The sequence below is a fragment of the Pristiophorus japonicus genome, chromosome 6, assembly GCF_044704955.1.
Source record: "Pristiophorus japonicus isolate sPriJap1 chromosome 6, sPriJap1.hap1, whole genome shotgun sequence".
NCBI classification, from domain to species: Eukaryota; Metazoa; Chordata; class Chondrichthyes; family Pristiophoridae; genus Pristiophorus; species Pristiophorus japonicus.
Window position 1 is genome coordinate 153345087 of NC_091982.1, and position 24054 is coordinate 153369140.

The 24054-nt window shown below is 47.9% G+C and overlaps 1 protein-coding gene across 1 annotated transcript in view; it reads right to left on the bottom strand.

The window, feature by feature from the left end:
- sned1 (sushi, nidogen and EGF-like domains 1) overlaps nt 1-24054 on the bottom strand; it is a 166093-nt gene that overhangs the window by 79314 nt on the left and 62725 nt on the right. The window contains exons 2-3 of the mRNA XM_070883295.1: nt 4844-5131; nt 1187-1327 (exon numbers count right to left, since the gene is read on the bottom strand). Coding sequence (XP_070739396.1) covers nt 1187-1327; nt 4844-5131 — 429 coding nt within the window. The remainder of the gene's footprint in view (nt 1-1186; nt 1328-4843; nt 5132-24054) is intronic.

Here is a 24054-nt window from a genome sequence, read left to right on the forward strand (position 1 = left end):
GATAGAGTGGACAGGAAGAACCTATGTCCTTTAGCAGAGGAGTCAATAACCAGGGGGTGTAGATTTAAAGTAATTGGTAGCAGGTTTAGAGGGCATTTGAGGAGAAATTCTTTCACCCAGAAGGTGGTAAGGGGTCTGGAACTCGCTGTCGGAAAAGGTTGTAGAGGCAGAAACCCCCATAGCATTTTAAAAGTACTTATATATGCACTTGACATGCCGTAACCAACAAGGCTACTGACCAAGAGCTGGAAAGTGGGATTATCTGAATAGCTCTTTGTCAGCCGGCATGGACACAATGGGCCAAAATGGCCTCCTTCCATGCTGTAAATTTCTATGAAACTATGATTCTTTATACAATGGGAGGAACTAAATGGGACACACACAGGGGCATTCAGTGGGAGGAACCACTTGGGACAGACACAGGGGTGTTCAGTGGAAGGAACCACATGAGACATAGAGGTAATCAAAGGAGGGTCAGCAGACTACTTGACTGTTCAAGGCACCATAGTTGAGCTCAATCCTGTTTACATGCAGCCTTCACAGGCATGCTGCAGGGAAAAGTTAGCAGATAGGAGCTGCCTTTCCTTCCCTAGGTTGAGGTGCACTGAAGCCATTTGTAGCCCCGCACCAGTTCCCTGGATGAGACCAGCTAACTCAGCACAAACCTGGGATTAAACCTGGGATCATCTTCTTCCCCATGGCTCAGTGACACATCACTTGCTTCATTTACTCAGTCGGCCACTCAGGAAGCTACAAGTGTGGCCTTCTCCTTGGTTTTCTTATGATGGTTGTCCATTATTGGACTCAGGCCTTTAATTGTACAATGTTTGTGGGATTAGGCTGGATAGCTCTTTGTCGGCCAGCACGGACACGATGGGCCGAATGGCATTCTGTGCTGTAAATTTCTATGATTCTTTATTCAGTGGGAGGAACCACCTGGGACACACACAGGGGTATTCAGTGGGAGGAACCACCTGGGACACACACAAGGGTATTCAGTGGGAGGAACCACTTGGGACACACACAGGGGTATCCAGTGGGAGGAACCACCTGAGACACACACAAGGGTATTCAGTGGGAGGAACCACCTGGGACACACAGTTGAGGGCAAGGACCCTCTTCTCACACTCACCGCAAACCTTTGACAATTAACTAACGGCACATGTGCGCGCTCAGATTGTTCTACCTGTGCTGCGATGCCACCCAGGCCGGCAAAATCCCCTCCACTGCTGGCGTGCATACCAGTGGTCCAGGTGATATTTTCGTAGTTGAAGATGGTGAAGGAGGACTCTCCATCCGTGACCAGGACAATCTGGAAGGTGTTGACCTGGAAAGTAGCAGACACCCCACGGACGTCAAAACAGCCAACTGTGGCATGGTGCACCCCACCCCCCCCCCCACCCCCTCCGCCCCTCCACCAACGGTGCCCCTCCCAAGGTCAGTGGCACTGCTCATTGTGGGAGGGGCAAAGTCCATCCATCAACAGGATGTACCCTGCATCCATACATAGGCATTGTGGGATGAATACGACGCACTCCCCAGCCTTCCACCTGTAGCGATGTAGCCCAGTGCTGCAATTGTATCACACATAGGAACACAGGAGCAGGAGTAGGCCATTCAGCCCCTCGAGCCTGTTCTGCCATTCAATCAGATCATGGCTGATCTGTATCTTAATGTCATTTATCCACCTTTGCACTATATCCCGATACCCATTATCTACCGATCTCAGTCCTGTAAGCTCCAATTGTCCCCCGGAATCCACAGTCTCTTGTGGGTGAGGGTTCCGGATTTCGACTACCCTTTGTGTGAAGAAGAGCTTCCTAATTACACCCCCTTATTTTTGATTCCCCCACCAGAGGAAATAATTTAAATGTATGTACCCTAGCCAATCCTTTTAACATTTTAAACATCTCAATCAGGTCACACCTCAATCTTCAATCTTCTATACTCAAGGGAAGACAAGCCAATCTTAGGCATTCTGACCTCATAATTTAACCCTCCAAGCCCCTGGTATCATTCCGCAAAGCCCCGATATCATATTACACAGCCTGCGATTCACCCCATGTCCCACGCAGTCCAATCTCTCCACCCCATGAAACTGATCTGCAATGATTAATTGCACTGATATAAAGAGTGATCAATGGCAGATCAATCCCGTGCCAGGGTCCAGGTCTACTGAGGTGCCTGAACTGTTTATACACTCAGAGCTCTGCCGTCCTGCACTGCTGGCGTGTCACATAAGCAGCATAGCGACTGGTAGCAGTTACATCGAGAGAACAAAGTGGGACAAAATGTTCAAATGGACAATTTATGGAAATTTGAGCATTCACAATTTGTAGGGAGGTGGAGGGTGGGAAGTGGATGAGAGGTTACTGGTTGCCTAACAGTCACACAAAGTTCCAAAGCAGGCAGATTTTTTCCATTTGGCCTAAGTACTCAGGGAGCTACACCAGAAGCCTGCAGTACACAGGGACCCACTACACACAGCACTGGACATACTGATATACCACAGGGACCCACACTGAACACTGATATCCCACAGGGACCCACTCCACACACTGATATCCCACAGGGACCCACGCTACACACTGATATCTCACAGTGTCCCACACTGAATGCTGATATCCCACAGGGACCCACACTGAATGCTGATATCCCACAGAGACCCACTCCACAAACTGATATCCCACAGGGACCCACTCCACACACTGATATCCCACAGGGACCTAAACCACACACTGATATCCCACAGGGTCCCACACTGAATGCTGATATCCCACAGGGACCCACACTGAACACTGATATCCCACAGGGAACCACACTGAATGCTGATATCCCACAGGGACCCACTCCACACACTGATATCCCACAGGGACCCACACTGAATGCTGATATCCCACAGGGACCCACACTGAACGATGATATCCCACAGGGACCCACACTGAATGATGATATCCCACAGGGACCCACACTGAATGCTGATATCCCACAGGGACCCACTCCACACATTGATATCCCACAGGAACCCACACTGAATACTGATACCCCCCAGGGTCCCACAATGAACGATGATATCCCACAGGAAACCACACTGAATGATGATATCCCACAGGGACCCACCCATCATCATAGACAGTCTCTCGGAATTGAGGAAGACTTGCTTCCACTCTTAGCATGAGTTCTTAGATGGCTGTACAGTCCAATACAAGAACCACAGTTTCTGTCACAGGTGAGACAGATAGTCGTTGAGGGAAAGGGTGGGCAGGGAACCTGGTTTGCCGCACGCTCCTTCCGCTGCCTGCGCTTGATTTCTGCATGCTCTCGGCAACGATACTCGAGGAGCTCAGCGACTTCCAGAATGCACTTCCTCCACTTAGGCCGCCACTATGGCCAGGGACTCCCAGGTGTCAATGGGGATGTCGCACTTTATCAGGGAGGTTTTGAGGGTGTCCTTGTAATTCCTCTGCCCGCCTTTGGCTCATTTGCCGTGGACGAGTTCCGAGTAGAGCTTTGGCAATCTCGTGTCTGGTATGTGAACTATGTGGCCTGCCCAGCAGAGCTGATCAAGTGTGGTCAGTGCTTCAATGCTGGGGATGTTGGCCTGGACGAGGACGTTAATGTTTGTGCGTCTGTCCTCCCAGGGGATTTGCAGGATCTTGCGGAGACATTGCTGGTGGTATTTCTCCAGCGACTTGAGATGTCTACTGTACATGGTCCACGTCTCTGAACCATACAGGAGGGCGGGAATTACTACAGCCCTGTAGACCATGAGCATGGTGACAGTCAACCACTGGGAAAGTCGTCGCTAGAGACATCCCCAACCATCTTCTCCCCATGGCCGAGGAGCTCCTCCCGGAGTCGCAATGCGGATTTCGTCCCCTCCGGAGCACAATGGACATGATTTTTGCAGCACAACAGCTGCAGGAAAAATGCAGGAAACAGCGCCAGCCCTTATACATGGCCTTCTTCGACCTTACAAAGGCCTTTGACACTGTCAACTGCGAGGGTCTATGGAGCGTCCTTCTCCGTTTCGGATGCCCCTTAAAGTACGTCACCATCCTCCGCCTGCTCCATAACGACATGCAAGCCGTGATCCTTACCAACGGATCCATCACAGACCCAATTGACGTCTGGACCGGGGTCAAGCAGGGCTGCGTCATCGCCCCAACCCTCTTCTCAGGGACCCATACCACACACTGATATTCCACAGGGACCCACTCCACACACTGATATCCCACAGGGTTCCACTCCACACACTGATATCCCACAGGGACCCACACTGAACGATGATATCCCACAGGGACCCACTCCACACACTGATATCCCACAGGGTTCTATTCCACACACTGATATCCCACAGGGACCCACACTGAACGATGATATCCCACAGGGACCCACTCCACACACTGATATCTCACAGGGTTCTATTCCACACACTGATATCCCACAGGGACCCACACTGAATGATGATATCCCACAGGGACCCACTCCACACACTGATATTCCACAGGGACCCACTCCACACATGGATATCCCACAGGTTTCCACATTGCTAAAAAGTGCTTGGTTGTGAATGCCAGGCGCTCCCACACATAGACAGAGTGCTGGCACTTGGTGATGCATGGTGCCTCAGATAAGGTTAGCCAGGATCTGTAGAACCTGTACCCGAGCACGAGTCAGTGTGCTCAGGAGAAGGTGGGAGGTAAGTGAACAAGATGTTGAGACAGGTAACCCAACCAAGCTGTTGGTCTGACGCAGACTGCTTGGCCGACCTGACACCACAGCTAATGAACGGAAAAATCAAAGCGTGCATGCTATCAAAGGATCGACAGATCAGCCCTACCGGTGAAAACGAGCTCCCTCCAAAGAACGTCACTCTGTACCAAGTGGCCACGAGTGCCCACTGGGTGGAGAATTCCTCAAATTCCGGGAAGTACCTCCTGATGTCGTCGGTAGCACTCTGGAGAATGGCAGGGTCCTTGGTCTCTCTGTAGAAGACGTCGCCAGCCCGTCGGTTGTCTACATCCGCCCAGAACGCCGCCACCACTCGCCGGTCATTAGAGATCGGAAATGCTACTGGGGTGAACTGGGAAACTTCCTTCAGGAATGATATGATCCCGTTATTATTCACCTGGTGGGAAGAAAAATCATAATTTAGCTTCTTGGACAAAGGGAGATGTAATGTATGCACCTGTGAGGATGCTCACAGGTTGGCTGAGCTGTTGAGTTGGGAGCGGCTTAGCCAGTCATGTGATGTTCACAAGACTCAATAAAACCCCAGCCAGTTGGGTTCGGGGGATCCACAGTGAGGCAGATGGTTGTGAGCCTGGTGGAAGAACTGGTAATGTGTAGTGCGATTGTTAAACCTTTTGCTATTAAACTAACTAGTTCTTAATAGCAATGTGTTGCTATGAATTCTTTAGCAAAGAACCCAAGAAGCAAATACATTACAGGGGAGGTCAGCAGTAAACCGCAGCGTATCTTCACAGGCTGTTAATTATCAACTTTATTGATAACATCCTCCAAGGTGGAGGCCCATCATTGCATAAACTCTAATTGCTTCTTCTTAAGCTGTCTCACTGCAAGTACCCCTTCGAAATACTCCTTGGTACAAATTATTACTGCAGCAAATTCACCGCAAAATATCCTCACTGGATTCCTTCAGCGCCCAAGGCAAATGTCGCTTGGCCCAGGGGATTTCATAAGTGATCAAGCCCCTCATCCTTACTGATGTCAAATTCCTCCAGGATATTTCTTGAATTAAATAACTGGATAGTGACCAGAAGAATCGCACTGCTCTCCCTCTTGGTCTTGCAAATTGACGGAGAAGTTAATAAACTGGGAGGATCCGCCAGTGTCTAAAGCAATAATGACAATGGCGAGCTGCTACCTGTCAAATGTGACAAAGGTCATCGGAGGCTGCCTGGAAAGATCCAGTGGCAAAGAAAAGTCAAGGCACTGATCTCTTTCATTGCAACAGAAGAGGACAACAGGACTTCAGCCAACAGCTGGCATAACCTCCCATCAGTCACCAGGAGGAACCACAGCCTTCTTAGACACTGATCGGCAGAAATACCTACACTAAGGCCTTAGAGATTTCTAAAACTTGTGGACAGAGTATTCATAGAGTGAAAACAGATGTCTTTAATGATGCCTTACTACAAGAGCCTCCAATCTCGATTCCAATATATCTTCATCCTCCTCCCCTTCTTAGCACAGTCCCCTCCGTTTATAACGGTGTTGGTGTTGACGCGATTTGCCCGCTGGACAGTAAAACCAAAAAGTGAAGTACCCAACATATTAAAAAAAAAAGGAAATCAACGGGGGCGAAATTTCCCTGCTCCCCAATTGGGGGCGGTAACCTCCTTCAATTAAAGGGGAGAGCCTCTGATGGTCTATCCTGGGCCACCAGGGCAGTGTGTGACCGGGCCTGCAGCCCGGCGCCCAAGACAGAGTGCAGGGCTGCAAAATGGCAGCCCGGACCACGCAGGGGCCGCAATTGTAGAGCCGCCCTGAGAGTCGACAGGCAAAAAAGATGGTGGTCCGGGGCGCTGTCGCCCTCCCAATAAGGAGCGTCCCGAGGGTGGATGTGGGCCAGCTTCATGACCCACAAAGCTGCCGTTGACATCCACTCGCACCAGCCTCGTGGTCCATGGGGCAATTTCCCCCACGGGGCGTTAAGGGGTCGGTGTGGTACGGTGCAGGATTTCCGCACACGGCGATGATGTAATCGGTGGTCCGGGGAGCTAACTGCTATGGTAGCACCTCCGCACACTCCCGGTCAACTTTCCGGAGGCGCTAACGGTGATATAAAAAGGGGGAATTTCATCCCCAACATTTCGTAACCACCTCTCCCAATTGTTAGCAGTTGCACCCAGGATCTCATCACTAAGAAAAGCACCATGAGACATTTTACTACTTTAAAGGCGCAATATAAATGCAAGTTGTTGTTTTAATAATCATACTTTAACCAGGTGTGAACAGTTAATTCAATCTGCTTGAAGACCCAACTTGGTCTGAAATCAGCAGAGCTTTTTCAATGGGTAGAGTACTGTCCGAAACAGGTGCATTTGCAATTGACTCCTCTGGTGATGGTGAGGGTCGAAGTAGCTCAGTTGGGAGAGCGTTCGACTGAAGATATAAAGTTCCCTGGATCAATCCCATGTTTCGGCAATGTCTAATGAATGGCGCGGCGCCTAAATTCGGCCGACGTCCGCCGCGCGACCGATGCCATCGAGTCGCTAAAAACAGCTTTGGGCCCTGACTCCGTTAGGTGTGTCGAGGAGGCTCAAGCACGTGGGGAGATCCCGTCCGAACTGACCCCCGTCCGGATGGAATTCCTCATCGGCGCCAAACCCCGGAACCTCCCTCGGGAGCCGGCGCCTCACAACTTGAGCCGCCTCGAGGAAATCCCCTCCGTGCCTTTCAGTTCCGCGCGGAGGGGTTTCCTGTACGGGCTGCTCCTGCACACTCTCAACTTTGCCATCCTCACCATCTTGCCGTCCGGAGGAGGTGGGGGTCCCTGATGGAGGGCACTCTACGCGGGAGTCCTCCCACTATTTATAGGGGACTTGGCCTGGAGGGTGGTGCAATAAATTTTTAAGCCGGTTCACGGGCTCCCAGTACGCATGCAATTTCTGCGGTCTGGAAGAGTCCGCGTTCCATGTTTTTATCGAATGCATGAGGTTGCAGCCCCTGATTTATTATTTAAAGGGGCTGCTCCTGAAATTCTGGCTGCACTTCAGTCCCACACTCCTGATCTTTGGGCACCCTGTGCAGAGGGGAGCGGGTAGGTCCGAGGGCCTCCTCGTAGGACTGCTTCTGGGCACGGCCAAGGGTGCCATCAGCCGGTCCAGGCAGCGGACGGTCGAGGGGGTCGTTCAACCTGACTGCCTGCCTCTCTTCCGCGCGTACATCCGCGCCAGGGTGTCCTTGAAGATGGAGCACGCGGTGTCCACCGGTACACTCGCGGCCTTCCGCGAGAGGTGGGTACTGGAGGGACTGGAGTGCATCATCACGCCCGGCAACCAAATTTTAATTTGATTTTATGTTTTAAAGTTTAATTTGTTTTAATTGCTGGTGTTTTTAGTGTCCCCCTCCTCTTTTATAGGGGGCACTTGGAGAAAAAAAAATATGATTTTAGTGCCCAAAAAAACTTAAAAAAAAACAAAAACACAAAATAAAAACAAAAAAAACACAAAAAAGGGCCTTGTAAATGTTTGGTGTGCCCCCCCCCCAGATCGGGGGGACACGATTTAAGGATTAATGTTTTAGTTTCCTCCCAAAAGAGTTCTGGTGATGGTGAATGGTTAGCACCATTTATCCGATATAGGCAGCTGCCTGTGTTAAGCGGAAATGGTTCAAGTGGTCGGAACTGTACAGCAGTAGAGGCATTGCCATTTCAAAATCCACTGCCCCAGTTTACAAATGTGCTCTCTCAATAGCTCACAAAACTTGTCAGGAAAAGTCGTCATAGATGTTCCTGACCAACTAATGATTACTGTATGGGCCAAATATTGTGAAACTGCAGTCAGGAAACCAAGATGGCCTCCTCACTGCGGTATCTGCCCCAGGAAAGTCGCTGAGCCGCTCATACCGCCACTTATTTGGAGTGGGGTTTGGGGCGGTAATTGGAAACACAGAAGGGAGCCATTGGCCAAGCCCACCGACCCACGTTAACATGTGAAAGGGCAGGTCCAGGTGGGCAGTACAGCAGATTGGCAGGTTCTCAGAAGGAGAATCTTCATACCACTTTTTGTGGCAGTTTCGCGATGGTAAGCCATACAGCACCATTTTACTGGTTTCAGCATCCCAAATCTTAACCAAACACAGGCAATAAGAAGTAACACCAGTCCTGTATCTCAATGTGAGTGTTGAAGGAGACAGTACATCTCGGGGTTAGAGTTTTCTTTTATTTGTTCCTGGGATGTGGGCGTCGCTGGCAAGGCCAGCATTTATTGCCCATCCCCAATCGCTAGTGTCAGCCGTGGCTCAGTGGGTAGCACACTCGTCTCTGAGTCAGAAGGTTGCGGGTTCAAATCTCACTCCAGGGACTTGAGCACATAAATCTAGGTTGACATTGTAGTGCTGAGGGAGTGCTGCACTGTTGGAGGTAGTGTTTTTCGGATCAGATGTTAAACCGAGGCCCAGTCTTCCCTCTCAGGTGGATGCAAAAGATTCCATAGCACTATTTCGAAGAAGAGCAGGGGAGTTTTGCCTGGTGTCCTGGCCAATATTTATCCCTCAATCAACATAACAAAAACAGATTATCTGGTCATTGTCACGTTGCTGTTTGTGGGAGCTGGCTGTGCACAAATTGGTTGCTGCACTTCCTACATTACAACAGTGACTACACTTCATACTTCATTGCCCGTAAAGTGCTTTGAGACGTTCGGTGGTCGTGAAAGACGCTATATAAATGCAAGTCTTTCTTTCTAATTGCCCTTGAGAAGATGGTGGTGAGCCGCCTTCTTGAACCGCTGCAGACCGCGCGATGAAGGTTCTCCCACAGTGCCGTTAGAGAGGGAGTTCCAGGATTTTGACCCAGCGACGATGAAGGAACATCAATATATTTCCAAGTCAGGATGGTGTGTGACTCGGAGAGAACTTGCAGTTGGTGGTGCTCCCACGCGCCTGCCTTTCTTCTTCTACGTGGTGTGATGTTAAAGGAGATAGTGGCCTGGATATTAGAGGGGCGGAGTGCGGGTTGTTTTGGATGGGAAACCTGGAAATCCAGGTATCCTGCATGCTGTGGAGTTTTAACCAGAAGTTAGACTGACAGGCTTGCAGTCAGGCAGGGAGGCCTCTGGAGCAGGACTCAAGACCAAGTAGGGCCAATCCCCGAATCTTTTTATGCATGGTGGGGGAGAGGTGGGGAAGGTTGAGTGGCCTGATGCGGGGGGGGGCGGGGGGAGGTGGAGATTGGGGAGGGACGAGAGGAAGAATCTTAAGGATCTTTTTGAAGCAAATAGGTTTCTGAGGGGGCTTGACAGGGTAGATGCTGAGAGGAAGTTTCCCCTCATGGGGGAATCTAGAAAAAGGGGGCATAGTTTCAGAATAAGGGGTCGCCACTTAAAACGGAAATGAGGATGAATTTCTTCTCTGAGAGGGTCGTGAATCTGTAGAATTCTCTACCCCAGAGAGCTAAGGAGGCTGGGTCTTTGAATATATTTAAGGTGGAGATCGACAGATTTTTGAACGATGGGGGAAGTCAAGGGTTATGGGGAGTGGGCGGGAAGTGGAGCTGAGTGCATGACCGGATCAGCCATGATCTTATTGAATGGCGGAGCAGGTTCGAGGGGCCGTATGGCCGACTCCTGCTCCTATTTCTTATGTTCTTACAAAGCACTGCTGCTCCTCCTGGCCCACAAGCAGTGCTGTTAAGGTGCTTTCCTTCTCTCTGGGACTGTCCTCGCCTCCCTTCAGCTGCTGGGTTTTCCAAGGCCTGGCTGTTAAATCTGCAAAGCAGGTTATATCAGAGGGTGCAAGCCTCATTAAAATATTGAAATTGCCAACCCACTTTCTAGGAGTGGGTTGGCTACCTGCCACTTGTCCTGCTTCTGTTAAACCCGGAAGTAGGTGGGTTGGGGTGGGGGTTTGAGATTTAAAACATTTTAACGTCTGACCCACCCGTTTTGGGGGTTAAAATTCACCCCAGCAACTCTAGAGGGGTCAGTGTGTAATGTTAAAGGAGACAGTAACTCTGGGGATCAGTCCAAACCAGAATTAAATTGTTCAATAAAATTTAATTTCAGAAAGTTTGGGGAGAATTGCATCTTCATTTAATGTGTGAGCCTTTCAGTCCTTCCCACCAATAACACGGTCTCATCGACGTGACTGAACAGAAACTGCCCGGGCCCCAAAGCTGAGCTTCCATTCTGACAGAACGATTTCCTATGTGGGTGGTCTCTGTGGTGTTTTTTTTTTAAGTGTTCTGGAATAAAGCCAATGCAAGAGGTACAGAGGTCAGACTTCTCCTCAATAGCGACGAGGGAGGGAGGGGGTAAAGAAATTCAGAAAAACATCTGCAATCTGTCACATTCGCTTATCAACAGTCGTTTCTTTAGTTACAGCCTCTTCAGTTCACCACGGGCGGCTGGCTCGGAGCAGCTCACGTGGTAAGCAATAGTCAAGCTAAAGTGAAGTTCCTGGTGAGAGGTGACTCATGTACCTGGGGTGTATCTATGGTGATGGTTACCATGTGATGTTAGGAAAGACACCGCTTCTGAGATCTGTTTTGATGCTCTTGGAAGGAAAGTATGGGACTGTCTTCCTTGTCGGAGTTTAGCCTGCGTGGTGAGGTCAGGAGGCTCATGTGGGGAAGGGTGGCTTCCACTCATAGAGATACTGCGGCCTCTAAATTGTTCTGGTGTAGATTCCTTCATTAATTTAGCAGATCCGTCAGTGTGAATGGGCGCAGCACTGAAGCTTATTACAGCTGTGTCACTGTACACATATCACTGGTCACAAAGATCTCGTTTGGGAAGGTCGTCTTTCACTGATCTGGATTTGCGACTATTCTGTACGGGAGGGGAGAGCTTGATGAGTTCTTGAGGGGAGAAATTGGCCTGGTTTGTGCCTCCCATTAACGCCTACTTGGGGCAGTATGCTAAGGAGTTACCGATGGGTGGGTGGAATCACCGATGGCCACAAACCTCCCTGGTGGTTTTGCACTGGCGCCAACACTTACCGCCTTGACCTCTTGCGCCCAGGAAATCGTGACGTCATCCGGTGTGCAGCGCCCCGTTACTGCCCCGGATGTAATATTCGCTTCCGGCCTCTACAGCATCGCCGGGCGTCAACAACGGCAGCTGCAGGAGGTGTCATCACCTTGGCTGGCTACTTGGGGAGCGATATTTAAAGACAATGGTGGCCAGGTAGGGCAAAATGTATTTATTTCCCTAGTCTGGTGCCTCCTGATTTCTTTTGTCCCCGTGATTGCTCAGCCCTGCACTCTCTTAGAGTGCTTGGGGCTGCTATGCACGAATCGCAGGTGCCATTACCCAACAGACACAGCATGAAGATTCATTCAACGCGGCATTGGCCCTTCCTTTTAAGAGAGGGAAGGAGACTGTAAAGACACTGTGCAGCAATCTGCAGAAACAATCCCTCTCACTCCACTTAGCGCTCTAAGGGAAGTGGTTAGCGCTTGATTTAGTACTCCACTTCCCTCTTGGAACGTTAAAGCGGAAGTTCGCTGCAGAATCAAATCTTTACCATCCCTGAAAAGTTCTCAACGCAAACGGGACGCCACGCAATCTCTAGCCCTTGGTCTCTGGTCTGTCTGCATCTGGTCATCACAGCATAAACAATCATTCAGATGAAAGACTTGTATTTATATAATGCCTTACACGACATCAGGACGTCCCAAAACGCTTTGCAGCCAATTAAATACCTTTGAAATGTAGACACTGCTGTAATGTAGTGAAGGCAGCAGCCAATTTGCACACAGCAAGCTTCCACAAACAGCAATGTAATCCTGACAATGTCCTTTCTTTCTGATACTGGGAATTCATCTCCCACCACAAGATGGCACTGCAACACCAGGGCTGCCTATTGTACATCACGTCACCAATCTGGAGTTGGTGTGGCGTCAAACTGGCCAAACCAGCAACTGGTACCAAATACGGAGGGACAGTCGACTCAGAAGAGACAGCTCAGAAACTCCAAATAAGTTGGCAAAATATTTAAGTGAACAAACTGCATGAATGATGTTGAAACTCTAAGAGTGAAACTGAAATAGATTGAAGGGTTTTAGTAGATTCGACAGGTCCAATTGAAGTTGTACAGCAATCAACAATGCCGAAAACCGGGAGAACAGAACATACAGGAGGTCAGGACCACATTGCCCAGTGCGGTGGCCAGACAGTACCTTGAGGACTGCACCCAGTGCTGGTCACTGAGATATAAAGGGAGACCTTCAAGGGCTGGGGGCGGTGCAGAGAAGAGGCATGAGGCTGATCCCACAGCGTCCAGGGTCTGAGTTAAAGGGGAAAAGTGGGAGAAACTCGGGGCTTTCAACCTGGAAAGGAGGTGTCGGGAAAAGGAGTTTTCAGAGATCGTGAAAGGTAAATCCAGAACGACTTCAAATTAAACTGTGGCATTAGGGCAAGAGGACAGAGGGTTAAACTAATACAGGGGCACACAGGGTTAAACTAATACAGGGGCACACAGGGTTAAACTAATACAGGGGTGGGGGGACACAAGGGTTAAACTAATACGGGGGGACACAAGGGTTAAACTAATACGGGGGCACAGGGTTAAACTAATACAGGGGCACACAGGGTTAAACTAATACAGGGGACACAGGGTTAAACTAATATGGGGGGGGACACAGGGTTAAACTAATACAGGGAGACACAGGGTTAAACTAATACAGGGGGACACAGGGTTAAACTAATACAGGGGGACACAGGGTTAAACTAATACGGTTGGGGGGGGACGGGGGACACAGGGTTAAACTAATACAGGGAGACACAGGGTTAAACTAATACAGGGGGACACAGGGTTAAACTAATACGGGGGGGGGGACACAGGGTTAAACTAATACAGGGGGACACAGGGTTAAACTAATATAAAGGAACATTTTGTTTGGACTTCCGGATAGGAAAGTGCGATTATTTTGGGAACAGCTGGATGCCATGATGATGGTGGTGAGGGAGGTCAATGGGGGCTGTGGAGGATTCTGGATACAGGATCTAAAATTGGCCAAGTCTATCCTGTGATCTGACAAAAGTCACCAGAATATTTGTGGTTACTTTTGTTTTGGAATCAAAATCAAAAGAAAGAAAGATTTCTAACTACGAAGTTCCTCATGTTAAAGGGACACCGTCTGACCAGGATCATGGTTAGATTTCTGTATCCTGAGATCGCCACTTCTCTCCTGAAGGCGCAAACTGTCATTGGACTATGGTCATCAGGGGCAATCAGCCTTCCCGTGCATTGTCAAAGTGATCATTTCATCATGTGTGAGCTGGTCGATCATGGTATCACATCAACTTTGTATTCATTAGATCTACACACGCACTCTGTCGCACAGGTGCACACACGTTCTCAGCAGCGGTCAGTGGATAGTGATCAGGACTGAGAAGCCTGGCTGATTCTCCCCACACTGCCCACCCCCCACGACCAAGAGTACTGGGGTAAACTGCCATGTCATTGCTGCTTGGATCATGGAAGCGCTTTTCAATAAATTATCAAAATGTCTGGAAGAAAAGAGATGCAGCACAGGATGTAAAAAGAGTGAAAGATGCTACTGTCCAGTTAGCAACAACCAGTTGTATTTATACAGCAATGTTAACATTGTAAAACATCCCAATGCACTTCATAGCAGCATTATAAAACAACATTTTTCACTGAGCCACATATGGAGCTATGAGGTTAGATGAGGTCAAAGAGGGAGGTTGTAATGACCATCTTAAAGGAGGAAAGAGAGGTAGAGAGGCACAGACGTTTTGTAAAGGAATTCCAGAGTTTAGGGCCCAGGCAACAGAAGGCCTGGCCACCAATGGTTATGATGATTATAATCAGAGATGCTCAAGTGACCAGAATTAGAGTGCAGATATCTCGGAGGGTTGTGGGACTGGAGTAGACTACAGAGATAGGGAAGGGTGAGGCCATGGAGGTATTTGAAAACAAGGATGAGAACTTTAAGATCGAGGCATTCCTTAACTGGGAGCCAATGTAGGTCAGCGAGCACAGGGGTGATGGGTGAATGGGACTTGGTGCGAGTTAGGACACGGGTCAACGCGCACAGAAGTGATGGGTGAACAGGACTTGGTGTGAGTTAGGACACGGGCAGCTGGATGACCTCAAGTTTACGGGGTGTAGAACGTGGGAGGCCGGCCAGGAGTGCATTGGAATAGTCAAATCTACAGATAACAAAGGCATTGATGAGGGTTTCAGCAGCGGATGAACTGAGGCAGTGGCAGAGTCGGGCGAGGTTCCGGAGGTGGAAATAGGAGGTAGCAATGGTGCAGATATGTGGTCGGAAGTTTATTTTGAGGTCAAATATGACGCCAAGGAGGCAAACAGTCTGGATCAGCCTCAAACAGTTGCTAGGGAGAGGGATGAAATCGGTGGCTAGAGAACGGAGTTTGTGGCAGGGACCAAAGACAATGGCTTCAGTCTTCCCAATATTTAGTTGGAGGAAATTTCTGCTCATCCAGTACTTCTGTCCAGTACCGTGAATTGAGCCTTGATAAAGGCATGGAAGCAGAGGCTGGATATATTTGGAAGACAATGTTGAAGGTGATTGGTGGGCATTAGATGGGAGGATATTGCAACACACAATGAAATAATGTGAAGCAATACCACAGTGAGAAGACTGTGTCTGCCACCTGGCTGGAGATCCAGGAGGAGGAGGAGAAATGGAGCCCAGATGCGGAACGAGCACCTGGAAGGCTAAAGCTGAGATGGTGCAACTGTTTATGAGAAGAATGACAACAGCTGACTCAGCTGGCAACGGGAAGAATGAGCTTGACTGTGATGGCTTCTGGTTAACCTGCGTGTAACAGCTGACTGAAGTGCGCAGAGGTGTGACTGGGATTGCAACCAGAACACAAATCATGTCCAACGCTAATATTTTGTTACCACTATGAGATTGTGCTCAATAGAGATATTATTCACATCCCCTAGGAATTAAACACAGCCCAATTCACCATTAGCCTGTGCCAACAGCACTTAGAAGAAGCCCTGAGGGTAGCAAGAGAACAGAATGTACTCTGGGTGGGGGACTTCCAATGTCCATCACCAAGAGTGGCTTGGTAGCACCACCACTGACCGAGCTGGCCGAGTCCTGAAGGATATAGTTACCAGACTGGGCCTGTGGCAGCTGGTGAGAAAACCAATATGAGGGAATAACTTTCTTCACCCCGTCCTCACCAATCTGTCGCAGATGCATCTGATCATGACAACATTGGTAGCAGTGACCACTGTACAATCCTTTTCACACTAAAGACACATTGGGGTTGAAATTGCAGTCGGAGGCTTCCTGCGGGCAATTGCCTCCGACCTGAAACATTTCTACGAAAGTACCTGGTGCTCCGGGAGGAGCCTGCGATTCCGTTGGGGAGGCCTTCTCTTCCCGCACTGTGCAGCATGCTCCCGTCCTCCAGGTTCCCATGCAGAAGGTGCAGTCATGTGTGACTGCTCAGCCAATCAGGTACAGTATTCCACAGCTTTCTCATTAATAGCAATGGGAACTCCGTATCTATGAGTTCTCATTGCTATTAATGAGGGGAAAAAAAACCAAAACACTAAACACATATAATAAAAAATAAAAAATACACCTCACATAATTAAAATTAAAGTTAATAAATAGCTTAGGGAAAAAAAATTCTGAGTTTTTTAAAATTTTTTAAATTATGGTTAAAAATAAATGTACGCAGTAGGCAGGGTTTTAAAATATAATATGTTTTTTTAATTTAATTTAATTATACTTTTGTATGTTTTTAAACTCTTATGCCTGTAAAAGTAGGCTCAACGCCTGCTTTTATCAGGCACAAGAATTTTGAGGACATTTGCTGGGCAAGATATGGGTAAATACCACAATCTTGCCCTTGCAAATGTCCTCGCTCCCAATAAACGGATGATCTGTCAAGCTCCAGAACTCGGGAGCTTACTGTCAACATCATCATCATGGGCAGTCCCTCGGAATCGAGGAAGACTTGCTTCCATTCCTGAAGTGAGTTCTTTGGTGGCTGAACAGTCCAATACGAGAGCCACAGTCACAGGTGGGACAGATAGTCGTTGAGGGAAGGGGTGGGTGAGACTGGTTTGCCGCACGCCCTTTCTACTGTCTGCGCTTGATTTCTGCATGCTCTCGGCGTTGAGACTTGAGGTGCTCAGCGCCCTCCCGGATGCACTTCCTCCACTTAGGGTGGTCTTGAGCCAGGGACTCCCAGGTGTCAGTGGGGATGCCGTACTTTATCAGGGAGACTTGAGGGTGTCCTTGCAGCATTTCCGCTGCCCACCTTTGGTTCGTTTGCTGTGAAGAAGCTCCGAGTGGAGCACTTGCTTTGGGAGTCTCATGTCTGGCATGCAAACTACGTGGCCTGCCCAGCAGAGCTGATCGAGTGTGGTCAGTGCTTCAATGCTGGGGATGCTAGCCTGGACAAGGATGCTAATGTTGATGCGCCTGTCCTCCCAGGGGATTTGTAGGATCTTGCTGAAACATCGTTAGTGATATTTCTCCAGCATCGTGAGGTTTCTGCTGTACATGGTCCATGCCTCTGAGCCATACAGGAGGGCAGGTATTAATTACTACAGCCCTGTAGACCATGAGCTTGGTGACAGTTTTGAGGGCCTGGTCTTCAAACATTCTTTTCCTCAGGCGGCCGAAGGCTGCACTGCCGCACTGGAGACGGTGTTGGATCTCGTCGTCGATGCCTGCTCTTGTTGAATGGAGGCTCCTGATATGGGAAGTGGTCCACGGTGTCCAGGGTCATGCCGTGGATCTTGATGGCTGGGGGGCAGTGCTGTGCGGTGAGGACAGGCTGGTGGAGGACCTTTGTCTTACGGAGGTTTAGCATAAGGCCCATGCTTTCGTATGCCTCAATAAATACGTCGACTATGTCAACAAGGTAAGACGTCGATGATGAAGTCTAACACCGCCTTCAGTGTGCCAGTGCTGCCTTTGGTCGCCAGAGGGAGAAGGTGTTTGAAAACCAGGACCTCAAACCCGGCACCAAGCTCATGGTCTACAGAGGAGTAGTGATACCCGCCTGCCTATATGCTTCGGAGACATGGACTATGAACAGCAGGCACCTCAAAGCACTGGAGAAGTACCACCAATGCTGCCTCCACAAAATCCTGCAAATTCATTGGCAGGATAGACGCACCAACGTCAGTGTTCTCGTTCAAGCCAACATCCCCAACATCGGAGCAATGACCAGGCTCGATCAGCTCCGATGGGCAGGCCACATTGTCCGCATGCCCGATGGTAGACTCCCAAAATAAGCGCTCTACTCAGAGCTTCGACATGGCCAGCGAGCCCCAGGTGGGGAGAGGAAATGCTTCAAGGACACCCTCAAAGTCTCCTTGAAAAAGTGCAACATCCTTACCGACACCTGGGAATCCCTGGCCCACTGAAAGCGGAGGAAGGTGCCAAACACCTCGAGTCTCTTTGCTGGGAGCACGCGGAAGCCAAGCGCTAACAGCGGAAAGAGCACACGACAACCCACCCACCTGTCTGCCCAATCTGTGACAGAGACTGTAGGTCCCACATTGAACTCAGCAGTCATCTGAGAACTCATATTAGTGTGGAAGCAAGTCATCCTAGACTCCGAGGGACTGCGTAAGAAGAAGAGTCTACTCTCAACGATCAACAAAGTGATGGAAGGTGTCGTCAACAGTGCTATCAAGCGGCACTTACTCACCAATAACATGCTCACCGATGCTCAGTTTGGGTTCCAAAATAGAAAAAATTCAAAGCAAACGGCACTCTATTTGAATGCGTGAGGCATTCGCAACAAAATAGATGAATTAATCGTGCAAATAGAAATTAATAGGTTTGATCTAATAATCATTATGGAGACGTGATTGCAAAGTAACCAAGGTTAGGAACAAAATATTCCAGGATACTTAACTTTTAGGAATGAAAAAGGTGGACGGGTAGCCCTGATAATAAAGGATGTGATAAAGACAGTGGGGAAAAAGGATCTTAGCTCCAAAAATCAAGAAGTAGAATCAGTTTGGGTGGAGCTAAGGAACAGCAAGGGGCAGAACACATTGGTGGGAGTTGTTTGTAGGCCCCCAAACAGTAGTCGTGAAGTAGGGCAGAGTATAAATCAGGAAATTAGAGACACATGTAACAAGGGTAATACGGTAATCATAGGGGAGTTTAATCTACATATAGACTGGGCAAACCAAATTTGCAGTAACAGTGTGGAGGATGAGTTCATGGAATGTATACAAGATGGTTTTCTAGATCAGTATGTTGAAGAACCAACTAGGGAACAGGCTATTTTAGATCTAGTATTGTGCAATGAGAAAGGGTTAATAAATAACCTTGTTGTAAAGGGACCCTTAGGGAAGAGTGACCATAATATGATAGAATTTCATATTGGCCCTGAAATTCCAATGTCCAGGGTCCGTACGAAGTTTCTACGGACCTGGGAAGGCATCGGAAAAGCCGGGTTTCAGTGCGCAGTGCGCATGCGCTGAAAACCGGCTTTCCCGATCTGTCAGGTTTCTGGCTTGGCAGATCTCGTGCATATCGGGAGCGAGGATACTTGCAGGGCGAGATTTACGATATTTATGAATATCTCGCCCTGCAAATGTCCTTTAAAATCTTGTGCCTGAAAAAGCAGGAATATCGCTACTTTTACAGGCGCAAGTGTTTAAAAATACATAAAAATATTAAAATTAAATTAAATAAACACATATGAAAACATATTTTATTGTTAAAAACCTTCCTCACTCCGGTAACTTTATTTTAAGGCATCTTTTAAAAAAGTCGGGAAAATATTATTTTTTATAAGAACTTTAATTTAAATGATTCGTAAATATGTTGTGTATTTTTCTATTTTTTATTGATTTTTTTGTGTGTTTGAGGGGGGTTTCTCATTCATAATAATGGGAACTCCAACTTACAGAGTTCCCATTATTATGAATGAGAAAATACTGTACCCTGATTGGCTGCCCAGAGCCATGTAACTATAGCTCCAGCCCTGCGCACATCCCAACATGTATGCGCTCCGATGCGTAGGAGTGAAGGCCTCAGGCTCGGAAGTTCGAGCGGGCGTAGCAGCAACACTTGGTGATCAGTTTTTTACCTTTTTTCTTTAGTTTGCCCATGGGAAGACCGCTAGCGGAATTTCAGGCCCATTGGGTTTGAAAGCGATTTAGTAAAGTACGAAACTAGGGTCTTACACCAAAGCTAAGCAGCATTTAAAGAATACATAATTTACAACAAATATACAGTTCTTTAAGGCACAAAAATCCCAATGGGAAAAGTGGTCTAACTGTGGCGTACAAGTAATTTAAAGACAATATTAGATCAAAGGAAGAGGATTAAAATGTTGCCAAAACCAACAGTAAGCCTGAGGATTGGGAGGATTTTAGAATTCAGCAAAGGAAGACCAAGAAATTGATAAAGAGACAAAAAAAGATGAAAGTTAATTAGCAAGAGACATAAAAACAGATTGTAAATGTTTCTACAGGTAAATAGGAAAAGATTAGTGAAAGTAAATGTCGGCCCATTAGAGGCGGAGAAATTATAATTGGCAATAAGGAAATGGCAGAGACATATTGTATCTGTCTTCACGGTAGAAGACACAAAAAAATTCCAAAAATAATGGGGACCCAAGGGTCTATAGCGAATGAGGAACCGATAGAAATCAGCACAAGTAAAGACACAGGGGGTGAAATTCCCCTGTTGTGTGCCTCCCGTTAGTGCCTCCGGGGGCGCTAACGGGACACAAATCTGTTTTCGCCTGAGGGGCCGGAACCAGTTCCTGCAAAATTCCACTGGAGTTAGCGGAGGCGCGAACATGGTAGCACCGCGCCCCGCTGGTAGCGTGCCGGGCTGCTGTGCAATCGGCAGTGATGTCATTGCAGTGCGTGGCGATGCCTTACCACCCATCGGTGGAAATTGCCTCTCGTGAGGCTGCCGCAAACAGTGTCAGTGCCAGCCACGTGGGTCGTGAAACGGGTTGTCCTCCGCTTCTGGGGCGGAAGTTAAAGGGGAGGTGCGCTGCTCTGCACATTGCCATTTTGTCGTTTTGGCCGACTTACCGGATGGCCCGTTTTGGTGCTCCGTTGCATGGCTGCTGCCATGGCACCATGGCAGACCGGTGGCCCAGTGGAGGCCATCAGGGGCCATGCAGAGTTCAGTGGCCCTCCCCGTTACGCGGAGAAGCCCCAGATACCGTCCCAACAGGAAGTGGAGCACGCGACGTTGTGCTCCACCTCCTTTGAGTGGTGGTAACCCCAATTCACGGCCGGGACGGGGCTTCCACACTAGGTGCAGAAAGTCCCTCCCCAACTGGGTTACTGCCCCCAAACGGGGCGCTGGAGAATTTCTCCCCCATCGTTCTGGAGAAATTAATGGGATTTAGTATTCAGCAAAGGAGCACCAAGAAATTGATAAAGAAAGGGAAAATTGAATATGAGGGTAAACTAGCAAGACATAAAAATTGATGGTAAAAGCTTCTATAGGTATGTAAAAAGGAAAAGATTAGCAAAAGTAAACGTGGGTCCCTTACAGGCTGAGACAGTAGAAATTATAATGGGGAATAAGGAAATGGCAGGGAAATTAAACAAGTACTTTGTGTTCGTCTTCATGGAAGGCACAAAAAACCTCCCGGAAATTATGGAGAACCAAGGGGTGAATGAGGAACTGAAACAAATTAATATTAGTAAAAAAATAGTACTGGAGAAATTAATGGGACGGAAAGCAGATAAATCCCTTGGACCTAATGGCCTACGTCCTAGGATTTTGGAAGAAGTGACTATAGAGACAGTGGATGCATTGGTTGTCATCTTCCAAAATTCCATAGATTCGAGAATGATTCTCGCAAATTGAAAGGTAACCCCGCTATTTAAGAAAGGTGAGAGAGATTAAACGGGAAACTACAGACCAGTTAGCCTGACATCAGTCATAGGGAAAATGCTAGAATCTGTTATTAAGGGCATGGTAACAGGACACTTGGAAAAGAATAATAGGATTGGGCTGGGTCAACACGGATTTACGAAAGAGAAATCCTGTTTAACAAATCTGTTGGAGTTTTTTGAGGTTGGAACTAGTGGAATAGATAAGGGGGAACCAGTGGATGTGGTGTATTTGGATTTTTAGAAGACATTTGATAAGGTGCCTCACAAGAGGTCATTAAATAAAATTAATGTTCATGGGATTGAGGGTAGTATACTAGTATGGATTGAGGATTGGTTAATGGACGGAAAACAGAGAGTAGGAATAAATGGCACATTTTCGGGTTATCAGGCTGTAATTAGTGGGGTGCTGCAAGGATCGGTGCTTGGGCCTCAGCTATTCACAATCTATATCAATGATTTAGATGAGCGGACCAAATGTAATCTATCCAAGTTAGCTGATGATACCAACGCTCCCAAGGTCATCATCATCATCATAGGCAGTCCCTCAGAGTCGAGGAAGACTTGCGTCCACTCTAAAAATGAGTTCTTAGGTGACTGAACAGTCCAGTACGAGAACCACAGTCCCTGCCACAGGTGGGACAGTAATTGAAAAAAAGGGAGGGTGGGACAGGTTTGCCACACGCTCTTTCCGCTGCCTGCGCTTGCTTTCTGCATGCTCTCGGCGATGAGACTCGAGGTGCTCAGCGCCCTCCCGGATGCACTTCCTCCACTTAGGACAGTCTTTGGCCAGGGGCTCCCAGTTGTCGGTGGGGATGTTGCACTTCATCAAGGAGGCCCTCAAATCTGCCACCAAACTCCTGAGGTAAGGAAGATCTGTCAAGCTGGCACCGGGATTTCCAGGCCATAATGTGGAGAAATGTGAAGTTATCCACTTTGGTAGGAAAAATAGAAAAGCAGAGTATTTTTTAAATGGTGACAGATTGGGAAATGTTGGTGTTCAGAGGGACCTGGATGTCGTTGTACACGAATCACTGAATGTTAACATACAGGTACAGAAGACAATTAAGAAAGCAAATGGTATATTGGCCTTTATTACAAGAGGATTGAGTATAAGAGTAAAGACATCTTATTGCAATTATATAGGGCCCTGGTGAGACCGCACCTGGAGTAATGTGTACTGTTTTGGTCTCCTTACCTATGGAAGGAAATACTTGCCATTGAGGGAGTGCAACAAAGGTTCACCAGACTGATTCCTGTGACGGGGGGATTGTCCTATGAGGAGAGATTGAGTAGACTAGGCCTATATTCTCTGGAGTTTAGAAGAATGAGAGGTGATCTCATTGAAACATACAAAATTCTTACAGGGCTTGACAATGTAGGTGCAGGGAAGATGTTTCCTCTGGCTGGGGAGTCTCAGACTAAGGGGGCCACCACTGAGATGAGGATAAATGTCTTCACTCAGAGAGTGGTGAATCTTTGGAATTCTCTACCCCAGATGGCTGTGGAGGCTCAGTCTTTGAGTATATTCAAGACAGAGATCGATAGATTTGTGAATATTAAGGGAATCAAGGGATATGGGGACAATACAGGAAGGTGGAGTTGAGGTAGAAGATCAACCATGATCTTACTGAATCAGGAGCAAGCTCGAGAGGCCGAATGGCCTACTCCTGCTCCTAATTCTTATGTTCTTAAGTGGCAACAAATCCCCTGGACCTGATGACCCGCATCCTAGGATTTTAAAAGAGGTAGCTGCAGATATAGTGAATGCATTGGTATTAATCTTCTAAATTTCCCTAGATTCTAGAACAGTCCCCAAGGATTTGAAGATAGCAAACATAACCCCGCTATTTATAAAGGAGGAAGAGAACAAACGGGGAAATATCGACCAGTTAGCCCGACATCAGTAGTAGGCAAAATGCTAGAAGCTATTATTAGGGACTTGGTAACAGGGCACTAGAAAATCGTAATATGATTAGACAGAGTCAACATGGTTTTATGAAAGAGAAATTGTGTTTGAGAAATCTGTTAGAGTTTTTTTAAGATGTAACTAGGAGGATGGATAAGGGGGAACCAGTGGATGTAGTGTATGTGGAGTTTCAAAAAGCATTCAATAAGCTGCCACACAAGAGGATATTACACAAAATTAGGACCCATGGGATTGGGTTTAATATATTGGCATGGATTTAGGATTGGTTAATAGACAGAAAACAGAGACTTTTTCGGGTTGGCAGGCTGTAACTAGTGGGGCCTCGCAAGTCAGTGCTTGGGCCTCAGCTATTTACAATCTATATTAACGACTTAGATGAAAGGGCTGAGTGTAAGGTATCTAAGTTTGCTGATGATACAGTTAGGTGGGAAGGTAAACTGTAAGGAGGACGCCAAGAGGCTGCAGAGAGATATAGACAGGTTGACTGAGTGGGCAAGTACATGGCAAATGGAATACAATGTGGGGAAGTGGCCTGGGTTTTTTATTTGTTTTTTTGCCTCTCCCAGGAGATC